The sequence below is a fragment of the Pseudorca crassidens genome, chromosome 17 (assembly GCF_039906515.1).
Source record: "Pseudorca crassidens isolate mPseCra1 chromosome 17, mPseCra1.hap1, whole genome shotgun sequence".
Lineage (NCBI taxonomy): Eukaryota > Metazoa > Chordata > Mammalia > Artiodactyla > Delphinidae > Pseudorca > Pseudorca crassidens.
Genome location: NC_090312.1, coordinates 9,079,928 through 9,097,675, shown reverse-complemented (window position 1 = coordinate 9,097,675; position 17,748 = coordinate 9,079,928). Strand labels below are relative to the sequence as shown.

Below are 17,748 nucleotides of genomic sequence, written 5' to 3'. Positions count from 1 at the left end.
AGACATCTTTTCTGGGTGACGTCATTTCAGTCTCCAGGCACCTTTGCGAGGTCAGCCCTGTGCGGTCATGTCATAGAGGAAACGACGAAGCTCAGAGAGGTTAAGGGACTTTATGCCCCGCAGCCGTGAGTTAAATTTAATGTCACACTGGGCGTTGAATCCCGTGGATGAAGCACTAAGAAGAAATGGTAGCTTGCTCCCTCGATGTTTTCGGTTTTATTGTTGTTGTTGTTGTTTTCGCAACTTTCACAATCTCTTTTAATTCAGGACAGTTTTAAAATATCTTTAACATATAACTTGAGTGTTCAAGGAAATAGGGAAAGGAGAAAAATGTTAACTTAGTTGTTTCACAAATATAATCTCTTTTAAAACTGAAAAAAACCCCAGCTATCTAAAGTTGACATGTCTGGAAAAGTTATGTGTGCCACTCCCTCTCCCCCCCAAAGAAAAGAAAACTCCTCAAAGAGAATTGCTTCCCCTTAAAGTTGCACATTTAAAACTGGGGTTCCAGGAGTTTCCATGGTGTTTGCCTTCCTGTTTACGTGTGTTGTCTGTGTAAGGGTCCTCTCAAGAATTTGTGGTGTTTGTTCTGTTTCTTAAGCTGGGTGGTGGGTTAACATGTTTGCTTTTTTCTCATGCTTTATATATAGTGCTTATATAACATATATGATATATGATTCATGTAAGGGTAAGCTATTTTTTAAAAAGTGGGGATATATATATACGTATAACTGATTCACTTTGCTGTACAGCAGAAACTAATGTGATACCGTAAAGCAACTATACTCCAATAAAAATTAATTAAAAAAATAAATGTAGGAGACAGGGGATACAGAGGAAGAAAGAAGAAAGAACAATACTTAGCAGTTAATGTTAAAGATTGAGAATAGGTATCATTTTAAAAAATAGTTCACTCTCCCTTGGTGTTTAGAAATGCCCTACAGATTCCTCATTCTTCTGTGTACAGAGAGGATCAGTGTTTTGGGGGGTTTTTTTGTTTGTTTTGTTTTGTTTTTTTGTGGTACGCGGGCCTCTCACTGCTGTGGCCTCTCCTGTTGCGGAGCACAGGCTCCGGACGCGCAGGCTCAGCGGCCATGGCTCACGGGCCCAGCCACTCCGCGGCATGTGGGATCTTCCCGGACCGGTGCACGAACCCACGTCCCCTGCATCGGCAGGCGGACTCTCAACCACTGCGCCACCAGGGAAGCCCAGGATCAGTGTTTTAATTCATTTAGGCTCAGGCAGCTTTTCTTTGCTTTATTCTGGAGACTCCTGGTACTTCCCACATTCCAGAGCTTTAGCATCTCTTACCTGGAGCTCCTTGCAGTTCAGCCCCTAGGGGAGCCATCAGTCAATCAAGAAACTGAGACCCAGAGAGTGGCCGCCAGGGCCGGTGGGTGGAGGGGCAGCAGCTCTAGGACACACACACAGGCTCCTGGCTGCAGACGACCACCTCCCGCCAGACACTGGGCGTCCCACGGCAAGGTTCCAGGCGGAGAAGGTGCGCACTCACAGCAGAGGGAGAAAAGAGCAGGTGTGCGATTCAGCTAAGCCCCCAATAAACTTCCAACACAAATACATCATCCCTTTCCCATGAAAAAAAATATATAGGGAATTCCCTGGCGGTCCAGTGGTTAGGACTCGGCGCTTTCACTGCCGAGGGTGCAGGTTCAATCCCTGGTCGGGGAACTAAGATCCCACAAGATGAGTGGCGCAGCCGAAAAAAAAAAGAAAAGAAAAAAATACATATATGTAATGGATTTCATTATCTAGATGATCTTAAGTTTACAGAATAATTTGAGCATAAATTACAGAGTTCCCATATGCTGCGTCCTCCCCTGCCTCAGTTTCCCCTGTTAAGGTCCCGCATTGGTGCCACACACTTGTTACACTCCATGAGCCCATAGTGGTATGTTAGTATTGACTAAAGTCCATACTCTACAGCAGGGCTCACTCTTTGTGTTGTACATTCTGTGGGTTTTGACAAACATAGCGTGACGCGTGTCCACCTATCATACAGAATAGTTTCACCACCCGCCCTGAGACTTGCCTGAGCTCCACCGACTCATCCCTCCTCCTTTCCATTTTAAATAGTTGGAAACTGTGGTTCAGGACAGGTCTGGAAAGAGCTGGGCGACTTCAAGTGCCAGCCCCAGACTGGTGTCCTGCACAGTGTACAGGATTCGCACCCGAGAAGAGCAAGTCCAGGGGCAGCTCCTCGCTCCATGGGGCTCAGGGGCTCTGGGGGGGTCCCTCGGTCCCTCCCTCAGCGTCCCATCCCATCCCAGGCTGCCCGTCTCTCAGGAGATCAAGCATGTGAAGGCAAACACCGGGAACCTTGCTGGTACCTTGCAGGGGCTCCCGGGGGCTAATGCCCCTTTCCTTTCCCTGGCAGGGCCTCTCCAAGCCAGGACTCTGCTGCAGCCATGTCCCGGCCCTGCATCTGGCCACCAGCAACTGCAGCCCATGGCATTTACTGAGTTAGGCCAAGCTGCTGCTTCATGTACATCGTCTCATGTGATAAATGTGTGCAGCATCTGCTATTGTAGCCCAGAGTGAAGATAATCCCCCAAGAGCTCCAGACTCCAGAGGCACATTAAGAAAGGGATGGGAAGAAGCTGAAAACAGCAGCTCACGCCAGGCCTGCGGCCGACCAGACAAACTCGTGTTCTCTGCGAGAAACCCAGCAGTACTTAAAAGGAGCACGATTCCTGATGAAGAGCAATTGGGAAGGAAGTGAGGGGGTTGATGATGGGCCAGGGAGGCCCTCTCCCAGCCTGGACCCTGCCGGTGGGACAGACCCCAGGGCCGTGGCGCACAGTGATTATCCTTCTCTCTCTGGTAAAGCAATGCAGCAAGGGCAACCCAGGCCAGTGGCGTGCAGGATCAGAGGAGTGGGTCGGCCGTGGCTCGCGGGCGCCCTGCAGGGTGTGGGAGCAGAGGAAGTGGGCTTTGGCCAGGGAGACAGACCGAAGGCCAGACACGTAACACACCCATCACCCCGTCCTCCCTGGGGCGCTTGGAGCCTCCCCTCTGAGGGGGTCTGCTCACCATCCTAACCAGAAAAACAGGCACAGGGTCCTGCCCCCGTCACAGACGTAATTTTTGCTACTAAAGACAAGGCAGACCGTGCAAAGGGCACCTGTGAGATAATGCTGGGGCCTAAACCTGTTCATTTTGTTTAAGAAAAACCAAACGAATTCCAGAGTGCTTTATGCCAGGCATTGCACTGTTCTGTTCCTTTTACGGATATTAACAGATTCAATCATCATAACAACCTATTGAGGTTGGTACTATTATTATTCCATTTTACAGACAGGGAAAGTCAAGTCACATTAAGTAACTTGTCCAGGGCCCCGCACAGCTAGTAGGTGTTGGGACCTGTGCCCAGCTCGTCTGGCTCCATAACCTGCCTGCTAAGCCCACACACCATGATGCCTTCTATTGATGGCCATCAACAAGAGCTGGGGGAGAACCCACTGTGAGCCCAGCTAAGGAGCTTTAGAGGGACAGATGAAGAAATCAGATGAGCTAGCAAGAGCCGGTTAGACAGTGAGGGAACAGTCGAATGTTTGCTGGTGTGTTCTGACCAGAGAGGTGGGAGCGTGGAGCTGGGGGGGCCCATCAGGGCGGTGTGAGGCAGATGGGGAGGAGTGCCATCACGCTGTCCGGACACCTTCCTCTCACACCCGTCTCCCTCCTGGACTGTACACGCCTGGCCAGCAGAGAGCAGCCCTGTCCAGTTTCACACCCCCAGCAGCACTGCACGCTATGTGTTTGTGGCGGGGCTGAGCCAGGTGAGACGGAGTCCCAGAGGATAAAGAGAATGGAGCTCAACCAAGGCCAGACTGCAGGGCAATGAACACAGGTGATGAGCAGACGCCGATGGCTGGACAAGGGCAGGTGTTAGAAAGTGAAGGGACCCAGACTGTTCAGATGGGCTGAAGTCAATCTTAGAGGAGCTGAAAAGCCAGGAAGGAGTTAGACTTGATGCGGCAGGAATGAGGGAGTTATGAAGGCTTCTGAGCAGAGAAAGTTCCATAAATAGAGTACTTAAATTTTTTAATGAAAATAACACAGTGCCTTGCACACCATAGATTTTTTGGACAAACATTTGTTGAATTGGATTGAATGTTAGGACGAAGAGCTCTGAGTGTGCATTGAATTTAAGTGCCAACTTGATCTCGAATTTGCTTCTTGCACCTCAACAGACTCTCTCCCTCTCAAGTCTCAGGTTCCACCAGGGGAGGAAAGGGTTGAATTAGACCATCTCAGAGCAGCGAGGTGGCTGCTTCGTGTGCACGTCCTGGAGGGCGTCTGCTTCGAGGGCCAGGATCTTGTCTATCTTGCTCTCTGCACTACCCAGCACAGCACCTGGCGTGAGGTGAAGCCCAGTTCGGACTTGCCTCCTGAATGCACCCTCATCTCTGACATCCTAGGGGTCTGTAGACCCCAGAATGTCAGCACTGTAAGTGGGAAGCTGGTACATGGGGAGTGAGAGTCAGGGACAGTGGCGTCCCTCCCTGTTGTCACTAGAAATGCAGGCCGTGGGCGTCACTTCCCAGACTGGGTCCTGCTCAGCTGGTGCCCGGCTTTCCTGCCCTCCCTCAGACCTTGGAAACAAAAGCACTCATCCTAACCAATGGAATGTGCATGTAATCCAGAAAAGTCCGCAGAGAGGATGGTGCCAATGGCTTCACTAAACCCAGAACATGAAATGCATTTGAAGAAATTCTGAGTGTCTCCCCAGCTGGAAGAGTAATTCGTACCGTTATGTCCACTGAGCTGGTGTTCTCGTCAGCTTTGTGAACACCATTTTGGGGAATCGGATGCAAGGTCTTTCTGGTTTTCTATTTGGGAATATGGGTTCTTTCTGATAGTTTTTCACTTGACGTTGAATCGTGTTCATAATAACTGTAGTCATTTCATTTACCTAACATTTCATAAGGACCTACTCCGTGCTTCTGGTTTTCATGGGGGGTAGAGTCTAGCAGGGGAGCCAGTGGTGACAAATGCTTTGAAAGGGGCCCCTCACTTCCCCTGAGGGCTGCCTATGAGCTGATGGTGTAGCTAAGACTTGGAGGATGACTGGGCCAGAGGAGGGAGTTAGAGAAGGTCAAGGGGAGAGGGCACAGCTCTGGGTGGAGGAAATCACATGTGCAAGCACAGGCATGGGGGAGGGTGGGGCTGGTGTGTTTGAGCCTCTGAGGGGAAGCCTGGCTGGTTGCAGCACAGAACAGTGGGGAGACAAAGGGAGATGTGGCCTGAGAGATGGATGGCCCGGTCCCGGGGGGCTTTGAATGTGATAGAAGAACTGAAATGGTGTCCTAAGGACCATGGGATGAGAGGGGACATTTTACATAGGATGGGGCAGGGTGTGTGTGTGTGTGTGTGTGTGTGTGTCAGAGAGAGAGATAATCAAGATTCTAAGTTTAGAAGACCACTCTGCATGCGCCATGGAGAATTCACTGTAGGGAGGAATGTGTGGATACAGGAGGCCAAGGAGAAGCGTGGAGGAAAGGGGGTGGCAGTCAGTGGCGGGAGAGCCTGCAGCGGCTGGGGAGGAGGGGGACATGGTCGAAGGAGGAGTCGGGGAGACTCCCGCGAGGCCGTGCAGGAGCAGGGTGGGCGGTGCCGCGCTTGAAGGAGAAGGTAAGAAACTCTGCCGAGGCCGCCGGTGGGAGCGCTCAGGAGACTTAGAATCAATTCCCTTTGGGGCTGAATGGACTTGAGGTGCCTGTGAGACAGCCTCCTGGGGGAACTCAAGGGGCCCAGGCCTGGGAGAGTGCCCTGGGCTGCGGACACAGTCCCGAGAGTCTTTGCACATAGGCGGTGGTTGGAGCCACGGGTTCTGCTGGGGTTTCCTGGAAAGAAGCCAGAGACGAAGGGCATGAACCTCGGCTCAAACCAGAGCAGGCTTAGTGTTTCAGGGCAGTTAGCGGTGTAGACTAGAGGGGCCGTTGAATTCAGAGGACGCCTGAAGGGCCTGGGCACGGCGTGTCCCAAATGCCAAGGGGAAGAGCACGTGTTGGCTGTATGGTTCCTTTGTATCTGAATCATTCGACTTAAAACAACATGCTGAGCTTTTGATACATATTTACTGAATTCTATGAATGAAAGAGAGATGGACTCAACTGAGTGCTGCGTATGTGGTCATATACATGACTGTAGTCAAAAGGTGTGTGCTTTGGAAACAAGCAACAGGATCAAATGACAATCAACAACAAACAAACAATGTAAGAAACTTGAATCGCAGCTCTGCCGCTGCTGCGAAGGTCATGGAAGGTAGTGGGGAGAGGTGGGACCGAGAGTCTCAGCCGGGCCTGGCCATCATCGGGGGGGCAGGAGACACGGAGAGTCACGGGCAGTGGGGGGAGATGGGGGGCCGGAAATTCAGCTCCTTCTCGTCGGATGCGCCAAGCCTGGGGTCTGAACGTGCAATGCCTCTCATCTGAGAAGCCGCCCTCCTCACGGGCAGTGGGGCGAGATGGGGTGGCCGTGGCCCACAGAGGTGGAGGGACACATCTGCAGTCTCCTAGCTGAAGCGAGAATCCGGGCCGGATGGGCCTGGTTCCGGAGCCCAGGCTCTTCCCACTGCCCCACTATATTGGGAAACCACAGTCCAGACCTATGCGGGCAGGAGCCCAGGCCCCCCACCGGCACCCCGTGCCTGGCTTACACAACATGAGGATGGTTACATCCCAGGTTGCAGAATCGCAGAGTGCTGAAGGCTTTCCTCTTTCTGAAGGGTCTGGCGAGTTGAGCGGCAACTGGGGGCTGCTGGACCAGGTGGTGGCTCTGACCTGGGTGCAGACCCACATCGGAGCGTTTGGTGGGGACCCTCAGCGCGTGACACTGGCAGCAGACCGTGGCGGAGCCGACGTGGCCAGCGTCCACCTTCTAACCACTAGGGCCACAGACTCCAGACTCTTCCGGAGAGCCATGCTGATGGTGAGTCGCCTGCTCTGCCTTCAGTCTTGCTGAAGGTGGTCCCTCCTTGCCCCAGTTGGCTTCAGTTGCTTGGACTTGCTTTATCCTTTGTTCTGAGTGGGTGTCCTGCCCATGGCCATCTTTCCGTGTTCACGTGAGCCCGGATGCTGCAGGGCTCCCCTGACTGCTGTCCACTCACATCTAAAATGTTAATAATTCTAGACGGGGAAGAGTTTCTATTTCCTGGGAGTGCCTCATTAGGGTTTAATAGCAATTAAAGCAGTGGAGGGCAGCTGGATCTGTCACAGAGCAACAAAGGTTTGGCCAACTTTGTTGCTGACTGGTGAGTGAAGGCAAAGAATAGAACATAACACTCAGGATTCCACTGGATGGTCTGAAGTACCTGCTGAGTGATGATGATGTTGATTATGATGATGATGATGGTGATGATGGTGATGATGGTGGTGTTGATGGTGATGATGGTGATGATGGTGATGATGATGGTGTTGATGATGGTGATGTTGGTGATGGTGATGTTGATGGTGATGATGATGGCATGAGAATGTTGATAGTGATGAAATAATTATGATGGAGGAAACAACCTGTTGACCACAGCATATGCTCTGATGGCTATTGTGTCACTGATGAGCTTCTAATGTTATTGAATGTCCAACTGGTGCCAGGTACTATGCTCCTTTTTGGAAGTGCCATGCTAAATAATACGCGACCTAGTTCTCAGGAAGCTTGTAGTTTACTGGAGAAAGAGGTGACAAACATTTAAAGCAGATATTTAAAAGAGCGTCTTAGAGCAGCTCAGAGAGACGCTCCCAACCAAACTCAGGGGAAAGAGAGAATGTCCCAGAATGCCTCCTGAGAGAGAGACTGTGCCAGCTGATGTTGAAGGCTGTGTAGGCACGTAACCAGAGTCCTAGCACCAAGGGAAAGTTTGGCTCTTTGCTGGGGTCTGCCCATCATGCAGTGCAGCTGGAGGACCGGGTCTGCGTGGACAGTGGTGTGGAGGCAGAGAGCAGCCAGCCTGCAGTAAACGCCTCGGGTGTTATCCTGAGTGCATGGGAGCCTTCAGCGTCTTTTGTGTGTTTGCTGGTTTGGTTTTCCGTTTTAACCAGTACTAAGTGTACAGTTCACTGGCATTGAGTACATTTCAATGTAGTGCAACCATCAGCATGAACTGTCACCAGTACTTGTTCATCATCCTAAACAGAGACTCTGTACCTGTCAAACGCTAACTCCCCATTCTCCTTTCCTCCCAGCCCCTGGCAACTGCTACTCTACTTTCTGTGTCTGTGAATTTGCCCACTCTAATATGAATTTACCTCATGTTAGTGGAATCCTAGAAGATCTGTCCTTTTGTAACTGGCTTACTTCACTTAGCATAGTGTCCTCAAGCTTCGTCCACGTTGTAGCATGCGTCGGAATTTCATTCCTTTTTAGGGCTGAATGATATTCCGTTGTATGTGTACAGCACATTTTGTTTATCCATTCATCTATTGATTGATGTTTGGGTTGCTTCCCCCTTTTGGCTACTGGAAATAGTGCTGCTATGAACACTCTCATGCCATCAGAGGGTTTTAGGCAGGTGGGAAACTTGCTTAGACTCACCTTCAGGAAGACTTCTAGAGCTCGGCGGAGGATGCGTGTAAGAGGGGCAGTGCTGGAGGAAGAGAAAGCAATGAGGAGACTACTGAGTGACCCAAAGGAAGGTACGAAGGAGAACCACTGAGGCCAGTGCCATGGACCTGCTGGCGATTCTAAGGCCATCAAACCACATCTAGCTCTCTCCAGCCTTCCCAGGATCCAAACCTGTGATCATAAGCAGGGTGGAGAAGTGTCACTGTTTGGGCACAACGGAGGCGGGATCAACATCAGTGCTGTCCCTGCCAAGGAGCAGGGCCTCCTGCCACTTCATCTCTCCCCTTCAGCCACGGGAGCCTTCTAGTACTCCTTGAAGGGTCCCTGCACTAGTTCCTGCCTCTTACTGGTAGTTTCCTGTGCGTGGATTCCTTTTCTCCCGTCTTCCTCTTTGCCCTCCCTACTCGTCTTTCAGGGGCTACTTCCAGACTTTCCAGCCTTGAACCAGGCCCTCTTCCTATGGCTGATGCCATCCGTAAATCTCGTATGGCAACTCTCCTGCTTCCCCACCAGTACATAATTGCTCCTACTGCCATGTATGTCTCTCTTACAAGACTGTCATCTCCAGGACAGCCGGGGATGCCTGGCTCTCCACAGAGCCCGGGGCACCCAGCACTGCTGTCTTAGGGTCGATGCTCCGTGATTAACATCCGGGCAGTAAAGGAGCTCATGAGCCTGGGAGAGGGGGTGTCAAGGGACCCACAGGCTAGTCCACTTCTTGCCTTCCCACCTCTTCCTTGTGTTTCTCGTCCTTTGCATCAGGTTTTCTTCAATCTGTCCCTTCATGCTTGGTGCATCTGAGTGTCAGGAGGCCTGAGCACAAACATCTTTCAGTTCCTGGTATTGAAAGCAGACCTTCCTGACTTTGAGTTGATCCTGAAGGGCTGCGTTGATGCCCCCAGGGCCTGCTCATAAGCCAGACACTGAGTGGGACCCAGAGGACACCAAAAATACCTTCCAGTGCGCCCAGAAGGCAGAATTTTCCTTTTGAAAGTTCTGGAGGGTTTCGATGTTTAGGGAATTTCAAAAACTAATCTGTTTTAGCAAATGGTAGTGTATTTAAGAATAATCCCTCCATCTGTTTTAGTCATGTGGAGGTAGCCTTTACAACTGCTCCCTGCAGTTTGGGGGGATGCCTGTGAAATTATTTGGGAATGAGAGAATTAAAATACTTCAAGATATTAGCAGTTCTTCAGTGTGCTCTCTACCAACAGATGTTTGGGGAATGAATGTGAGTTGGTGCTATATTCTTGGATAAAATCTTCAGTCTTTCTACAAACCTTGGGACCAGAACTGTTGAAATTTGGACGAAACAGACTCCTGTGATAATTAATAACTTATATTTATTTGTTTAGCATGTTTGGGACCATAAGTCACTTCGAATATATTACCTCATAGATTCCTCACATTAATTTGCCAGGGACATTTATTTTATTTCTAATCTAGACAAAATAAAGCCAAGGCTCAGAGATGTTTAGTGACCCGCTAAAGAACACACAGTAAAGAAGGAGCTGCATTAGGGGTTGGAAGCTGAAGCCAAACCCTGTGTTCTTCTACACTGTGAGGCTCCTCCAAGAGCCTGTGACTCATTCGGGGTCTCAATGTGTCAGAGGAAGAGTGCAGGCCTAGGGTCAGACAAGCCTGAGTTAAGATGCTGGCCTTGGGTGAAACACTTTACCACTGCCTTCTTCATGGATAAAATAGGTGTGATTAATTCTGTCTCCTACGGGCTCACGCAGTCATGATACAAGGTCTGTAAAGTGCCCTGCACACTGTGGGAACTCAAGGAACCCGAGCTCCCCCATGTCCCATGCCAAGCGAAGGCAACTCCAGGCAAAAGCAGATCCCGAGTGTTTCACCTGCCCTGGGGGCCAGCTTGAAAAAGGAAGAGGGGAGCCATATTGCAAGCCTGAATTCTGTGGCGCTGACCCCTTGGCCAGTTTTAAGAGAAGGCAGAGGAGGTCATGTCCTCTGTGCTGTGATTCTCAGGACCCAGAAGAAATTTCCATTGCTTTCCTTTGACATTGCCCCAATTCTGCATTCCTCTGAGTGAACTCCAGGCCTCAGAAACTGGCCTCAAGCTAAATTTTCCGGTCTCCTTTCCCACATGAGCGCTACAGTCAAGGCTCAGCAGCTCTGCCACCATTCCTAGAAAATGCGGTGCCTTCCTCTAGATCTTTCCAGGCTCTTCTGTGGTCAGCACATCCTGTTTTCCACCTGGACAATCACTCTACCCTTCAGGGCTCAGCAGAATTGGGCCTCTAAGGCTTCCTCCAGCTCTAAAACAGAAAGCATCTCACGGCGGGGAAGAGACTTCTACGTAGCGATTTTTAGGAATTCCGACTTGTTTTCCATTTGTTAACTTTTCTAACACATCTTATTCCATTTCTACTGTGACTCGGTGCTTGATTGGGTACGTGATTTATGCTCTTAGTAGCTCTTAGTACGGCCTTAGCACTTAGCTCAGCTCCTGGTTCAAAGAGGGCACCTGAGACCATGCTGAGTCCATTAAACCAGCAGTGGTGGAGAGCAGGGGATGCTGGCTTGGTCCCAGAGCACTGATTTTTCCTGTTTTCATACAGACCTCCCAGTGGGAGCCCTCGCCCCATTGCTTCCCTTAATCAAAACTGGCCTAGCTATTCACAGGCTTTGATGCTTCCATATATATTCTAGAATAAGTTTACGGATTTTTAAAAATATTCCGGATGGGAATTGGATTGTAGTTTCATGTAATTTTTCAAATCATTTCAGAAAAATATCTATGTTTTTAGGATGTTAGTTCTTATATCCATGGATCAGTTTAACCCCATAACCAGGAACATAGTATTTTTGTCTCCTTACGTCTTCTCATAGAGTTTTGAACTTTTCTCCATAAAAGTTTTGCGAAGTTATTTTGAGGCGAGACCCTACATAAATGGTTTCGTGTTTTCTATTTTACTTTCCAGTTGGTAAATACGGGTGTAGCGGAAGAAGTTGGTTCCGCATTTGGCGAGCTTTCTTACCGCCTCTAATACTTTGTCTGTTGTTTCCATTGGATTTTCTATGAAGTTATCTCATTATCTGCAAATCATGGCGGGTTTATTTCTGTGCGCTTTGGAGCAAATACTCACCTGCTCTAACAAGGAGACCCATCACAAAAGTAGCTTAAATAACAAATGCGTTTCTTTCTTTTCCTCTTTCCCATAATGTTTCCCCAAGTGTGGAGTACAGGTATCTCGTGCTCTCGGGGGCCGGCTTCCTTCTAGGTGTTTGTCTGTCATCCCAGGGCCTTGCTGTCATCTGCAGGGCTGAGCCTGGGCTGCCAGGGATTGCAGACTGCGGGGAGGGGACGAAGGAGAGGAGAGCCACCCCTGCTGAGGTGGGGAAGGAAGGGCACATCTCCCGGCTCCGCCCCGCGGGGACCTCCTCTGGTTTTACTGCAATGACCCCGGCACCCAGGACAGTGTCTGGTATTTAATAGGTGTCCAAAAACATATTTGTAGAAAGAAACTCTTGGAAGAACAAATAGCAGAGGTATCAAAAGTAATTTGCAGGGATGTGTAGGTGAGACAAAATTTTCATAACAATTGCTAAGAAATTGTTCTCTCCCTCGATCCCTGGACATCCACCTTCAAGTTGGATGAGGCACCCTCAAAAGTCATAAAACCCTGGTTTCTTAAGGCTGCACCTCAAGAAGAAACCAAGATACTAACCAATGCGGGTTCGTCTCGTGTTCCCTGGTCTCCTCTCTCTCCAGCTGCAAGTTTATTTGAAAGTTCGAAACCCACAGAGCTTCTAGACGAACCACCCACCAGCCTCACCCAGGAAGCTCTCCCCACTTTCCAAGAATTAAATATTCATTAGGTTTATTTTAATCAGGAATACATACATGATTTAGCAAAGCGTAATGCTTCCCACATAGAAATCCCTCCGCCTATTCCCCAAATGTTCCACCCACGTGAATCACAACAGAAAACAATACAGAAGACGCTGTATACACAGGTGTTCACCAGGTCACCCTGCCTTATGGCGGAAGCCGAGGTCCCCAGAGCTACATTCATTTCCCATACATTGGCTGGCTCTATAGAAACAGCCTTTGGGGAATGTTGAGGAAACCACAAGTGTCTTCTTGGATAAACACACTGGAATCTGATGATACAGAAAATCATGTAAGCGCGTGTGCACACACCACCAGCGCAGTGATCTCAGATGGACAGAATGCATATATACTGGACAGACAAACCTTTCCTGTTGGCAGTGCCCCTCCTCCCCCTGAATCCCTTTGCAACTGGGAAAATGCGTCACGGCGACATCTGCAGCCCCCTTCCTAACAGGATCTGGAGATAAAGGCTTCTTCTGCTCTAGAACTTTGCTATGTTTTCTCTTTCGTCTCTTAGAATTATGTTTGACAGAATTAAGCCACTCCAATTCCCATCTTTTCTAGAGCTGAGCATTTTTATTCCTGTGGCTGCCAGACTCTTTTTAGAATAAGATACTGGATGCGTTATTCCTTTAGAACTTATCAGTTTCCTTTTTTCAAAAAATCCAACCATTCTCACTTACCCAGTCCAACCAACCGTTCCACTGTTTAAAGATCCAGCTGAAACATGAGCTCCTGGGTCACCCTCACCTGACCCCACTCCCACCCAAAGCTGTGAGCTGATTTCTGCTTCTACAGCCCCCTTTCACAATATTTGTTTATACACTTTTCTCCCTGTCTACACTGCTGGGGCCCCTCCCGCTCGCTCTCTCCCTCTCTCTCTCTCTCTCTCTCTCTCTATATATATATATATATATATATACACACACACACACACATATACATATTTTTGACCTGACACCTTACACAGAACTTAACACAGTGCCGCTTCTGGCAGTCACTGTCATGAATGAGTAATTGATGCATTAATATAGACAAGAATCTCAGCACCCCAGGGAAGCTCTTCCTGTACTGTGAGCTGTGGTCGGCGACCTCATGAAATCTTGCGCAGTGCCAGGCCTGCCCTCGCGCTTTCACTGTCAGCAGCCGCCCCCCTCCCCCATTACTCGTGGTCTCAGCAGAAGTAGGGAGGCCATCTGACTTCTGCACACGTAGCTTTGGAACGAGAAGCCCAAAGGGATCTCCCCATTCAGGGCTCGTAAGGAAGGTTAGCATTTAGTGTCACTGAACTCCCTTAAAAAGAGAGGAGCCATATCCCAGAGGTCTCTTTACAGATTGGTTACAAAAGTTCAATGCAGGAGATCAATTTGCAAACCCAGACTTTCTGCCAGGCCACAGTTTCTGGCTCATCTTCTTCTCAGGCTTATCTCATTCAGAGGTTTTCTTCAGGGACCTCAGAGTGAGTCCACCTGGGCGGTGTGTTGGAGAGTGGTCCTTGGTTGGGCACGTTCCTGTGAGAGAGCATCTTTGTCTTTCCCACAAATGTGGCGTGCACATGCACACACGCAGGGCTCTTCTGAACCCTCGCCTGAAGATGCCAGGGGTCCACATTTTGCAATGTGCCTGATCAAATGCCAGAGAGGGGTTCCCTTTGTCATGACGCAGATAGAGAAGATGAGAGTTCAATTCTCCATGTGGCTTCTCTTGGCTTCTGGAAGATGTGGGGTTCCCCAGGGACCAGGAAACCGTGCCTTTCTGCAAGATCCCAGGTGACAGTTTGAACCTCTGTTACTTTGTGCAAACACCATGGTGTCTGTTCTCGGGCTAGTCTTCAAAGTACGGCGTTGACGAGAAGAAAGAGCTCTTTCTTTTGCTTCCACTGTACATCAAAGAGACGCTTTTCTTCTTTCGATCGAAGGAGGTGCTGTCATCCCCGGTCAGGGACAGGTAGGAGGCGATGCTTTCCCGAAGGCCGTAGCTGAAAAGGGACTCATCCACACTGAGTGGGTTCTCAGCCCCCTCCGGGTCATCTTGCCGTCTGCGAGTGGGCAGAAAGTGGACAGAGAAAGGGGCAAAAGAGAGGGACATAGTGGGATGGAGGACAAAAGAATGAGAAAAGGTAGAAAAACAAATGAAGAGCCTGGTTAATATATATCTAACATTCTAATTCTGCTTATTGCATTTGCGGCTGTGTAATCTTGGAGAAATCACTCAACCTCTCTGAACTGCCATTTCCTTGGATGGCTAAAACTTCCAACTATAAATTTTAATGAATATTCTTCATGATATTTACAAGGAGGAGCTGTTTTATTCATTTCCCAGGCAATTCTGATGACTGATTTTCTTTGAATTTGCCAATGGGATGTCTGGATCGGTGTTTAATTAATACAATAACCCCAACTACAGATAATTCCAACTACAGATACCCCTAAAAATGCAATAGCTAACAATCAAATAGAACAAATAAGGGAAGATTTTTTTTTCCCTTAAAAAAATGAAGTTGCCTTAGGATTTTGCTTGTATGTTTACCTTCAAGATTAAGTTTACAGTAATATTAAATTTGTACAAGATTGATTTGTGTGTTATTCTCTAATTGTTAGGATACTAACAATTAGAAAAAAGCAAGATGGTATCGTTCAGCTAGAAAATATTCAGCTAACACCAAAGGAGGGCTCAATAAATGTTTGCACAACTGCGGGGACTGAGGCCATGGCGGGGAGTTGCTAGGGCCATGCCACCCGGGGCATGAGGCCTGAGGCTGGGTCTGCCTCCCAGGGGACAGTGGGATTCCTGGGGTCTGCATCTGCTCAGAGCGAGGGTTTAGCAGGGCCAGCGGTAACTGGCCATGGTGTTCATGTGCCAGGCTCACGTGCTGGTTTGGGACTTACACGTTCGTTCATGGAGGACACACACACACACACACACACACTCACGCACACGCAGACACACACCTGGACGCCCTCTTCCAGTCGAAGGTCTTCTGGCGCAAGGTGACAGGTGCGTCGGGGGCCCTCACTGCTGGGGCAGCCGTGGTCTGAGTGAGGCAGGGCGTGGTCAGCACACAGCAGAGGCCGTCGGCCACCTCTGAGGAGGGAAGCAGAGAACCAGTCAGTGACTGTGGGATGCCCTGGCCAGTGTGAGGTGCGGGGCCCTGGATATTCACAAGGGGGAATGGAGGCTGAGATCTGAGAGGGGCTGAGAGTCACGTGCCCACCTGTTGAAGAAATATTAACGTGTCCTGGGTACACACCGTGCTTGGCTTGACACAAGTAAAGAGAAGGGTTTAGTATCCAGAATCCACCAAACTTGGGTTTGAGTTTCAGCTCCGCCCAGATAGTGAATCACCTTGACCCTCTCTGAACCTGTTTCCTCAATTGTTGGATGAGGGGACTGTGCTACCAAGAGAGAACAGCTGGCAGAGCACTCGCATGAGGGCCCAGACTCAGTGGTTGCACAGCAAGGTGCAGGGCCATCCGCTTCAGGTGAGCCTCCTGTGTGCGCGGCGGTGGGGGAGATGTGTGCAATGTGTGTTCCCCCACAGCACACAGAAGGGGCTCAGTACAGCATGGGTGGGGCTAATGCATCTTTAGGAAGAAAGGGAGATAAAGGAAACAAGGAAAGAAGACAGAAAGGAAGGGGGAGAGAGAGGGAGGAGGGAGGGAGGGAGGAAGGAAGGAAGGAAGGAAGGGAGGAAGGAAGGGGGGGGAAGATGGAGAGAGAAGGAGGGAGTGAGGTAGAGAGAGGGAGGGAGGGGAAGAAGCAAAGACAGAACAAAAAGGATAAAAGATACAGAAATAGGAGGAGAAAAAAGATAAAAGGCAAATGGAGAAAATGGACGAAGAAAAAAAGGAAGAAACATCTCTCTTCTCTACCCTAGATACAAAGAGGATGAAAATTAAATAAATCCTTTCCTCTTATCCCTCTGCTAGTAGGACATAGCTGAGTTTCCATGGTCCCCCATCTTTCCAGGAGCTTTAAGGTAGAGCCTCCGTCTCTTCGAAGCCTTCCCGTAGCCCACGACATCATGAGAAAGACTCGAGCCTGCTGGGCTCAGGTGTTCTTACAGACAGAGGAGATTCTGTGTGGCCCTATTGAGGCCGAAGAGCGCAGTGGGTCTCACGTCCTGGGGGAGATGAGGTGGCCAAGGATGTGAGCTGCCACTGGCCTCTCAGGACAACGCCACCCCAGCCCCGAGCACATAAATCACCAGGGTTTAGGAAGCTCATCGCCCCTAAGGCAGGCTCCACCTCCCAGCTTATTGATGCAGCTCTTGGGGTGTCCTTGCCGAAGAACAAAAGGTAATGGTAGCTGAAGAAGCAAGCCCAGGCTGTCAGAGGGTGGCAGTCAACAATGCTGCGTCTCCATGTGATTTTCCCCGTGAACTCAACTGTCCGCCCACACTGGCTCACACTGAGAAATGTGAGATTGGACCCTGAGGTTACAGGGAGCTTAACTGGATGTGAATCTGCAATAATTACCTGTCACAGGTTGGAAATTGAAACGCCCTCCCAGATTAGGAGGCAAAGGAGACTGAGTCAGACACAAAGACAAAAGAAACCAGCTGCAGGAGATAGCACAGGCGGGGGAACCTCCTTCCTTAGCAAGGTTAACACTTAGGCTGAGAAATACATTCTGGCAAAGAAGAAGAGGACGAACGCTTCTGAGCACGTAGGCTGAGCCCGGTGCTGGGCGAGCGTGGCATGTGCCAGCTCAGGGAACCCCGAGCTACTCTGGGCCATCAGTACTGTTACATCCATTGGGGAATGAAGAAAACAAGGCCCCTGGGGTCAGGATCACAGCCAGTTCACAGGCATTATTTTTTTTGGTCCTAACAATAATCCTATGAGGCATTTTAATCCCCATTTTATAGATGCAGAAACTGAGGCTCTGAGATATTAAATAATTTTCCCAAGAGCACAGGATAATAAATATAAGTAACTCATAAAACAAAATTGTCTGTTCACGTCGCTTAGCGCACATCTTCTCTGATTCTGCGCCTTTAGGAAGAACCTGGTGGGACATAAATTGGCCACATTATTCCCACCTTGAGGTCCTGAAGAAACCGGAAGCCTTTCAGGCCTCCATCCAGACCCTTTTCAGTCATTCGCAGAGGTGACTGCTGACTGCGATCCCTATGCTGATGTGATGGCCAGGGGTGCATTTTTGGAAGGCGCTGCTTCTGCGCTGGCGTGAGATCCTCGAGCGTCTGCGGCCTGGAAGCCGTGTGGACCTCCTGGTCCATAAAAATCTTTGCTGGGCCAGCATCCTTTTCGTGTTTGCTTTTGTCTATGCAAAACTTATGGTCACCA

General features: G+C 49.6%; 2 protein-coding genes across 4 annotated transcripts in view; one reads left to right on the top strand and one right to left on the bottom strand.

The window, feature by feature from the left end:
* The window catches only part of TG (thyroglobulin), a 242,487-nt gene that overhangs the window by 139,214 nt on the left and 85,525 nt on the right, over window positions 1-17,748 (top strand). The window contains exon 41 of the mRNA XM_067711217.1: window positions 6,749-6,951. Coding sequence (XP_067567318.1) covers window positions 6,749-6,951 — 203 coding nt within the window. The remainder of the gene's footprint in view (window positions 1-6,748; window positions 6,952-17,748) is intronic.
* SLA (Src like adaptor) overlaps window positions 12,409-17,748 on the bottom strand; it is an 83,687-nt gene continuing 78,347 nt past the window's right edge. For all 3 annotated transcript variants that reach the window (XM_067711215.1, XM_067711214.1, XM_067711216.1), the window contains 2 exons: window positions 15,391-15,523; window positions 12,409-14,477 (listed from right to left, as the gene is read on the bottom strand). In XM_067711215.1, coding sequence (XP_067567316.1) covers window positions 14,264-14,477; window positions 15,391-15,523 — 347 coding nt within the window. In that variant the 3' untranslated portion in view covers window positions 12,409-14,263. The remainder of the gene's footprint in view (window positions 14,478-15,390; window positions 15,524-17,748) is intronic.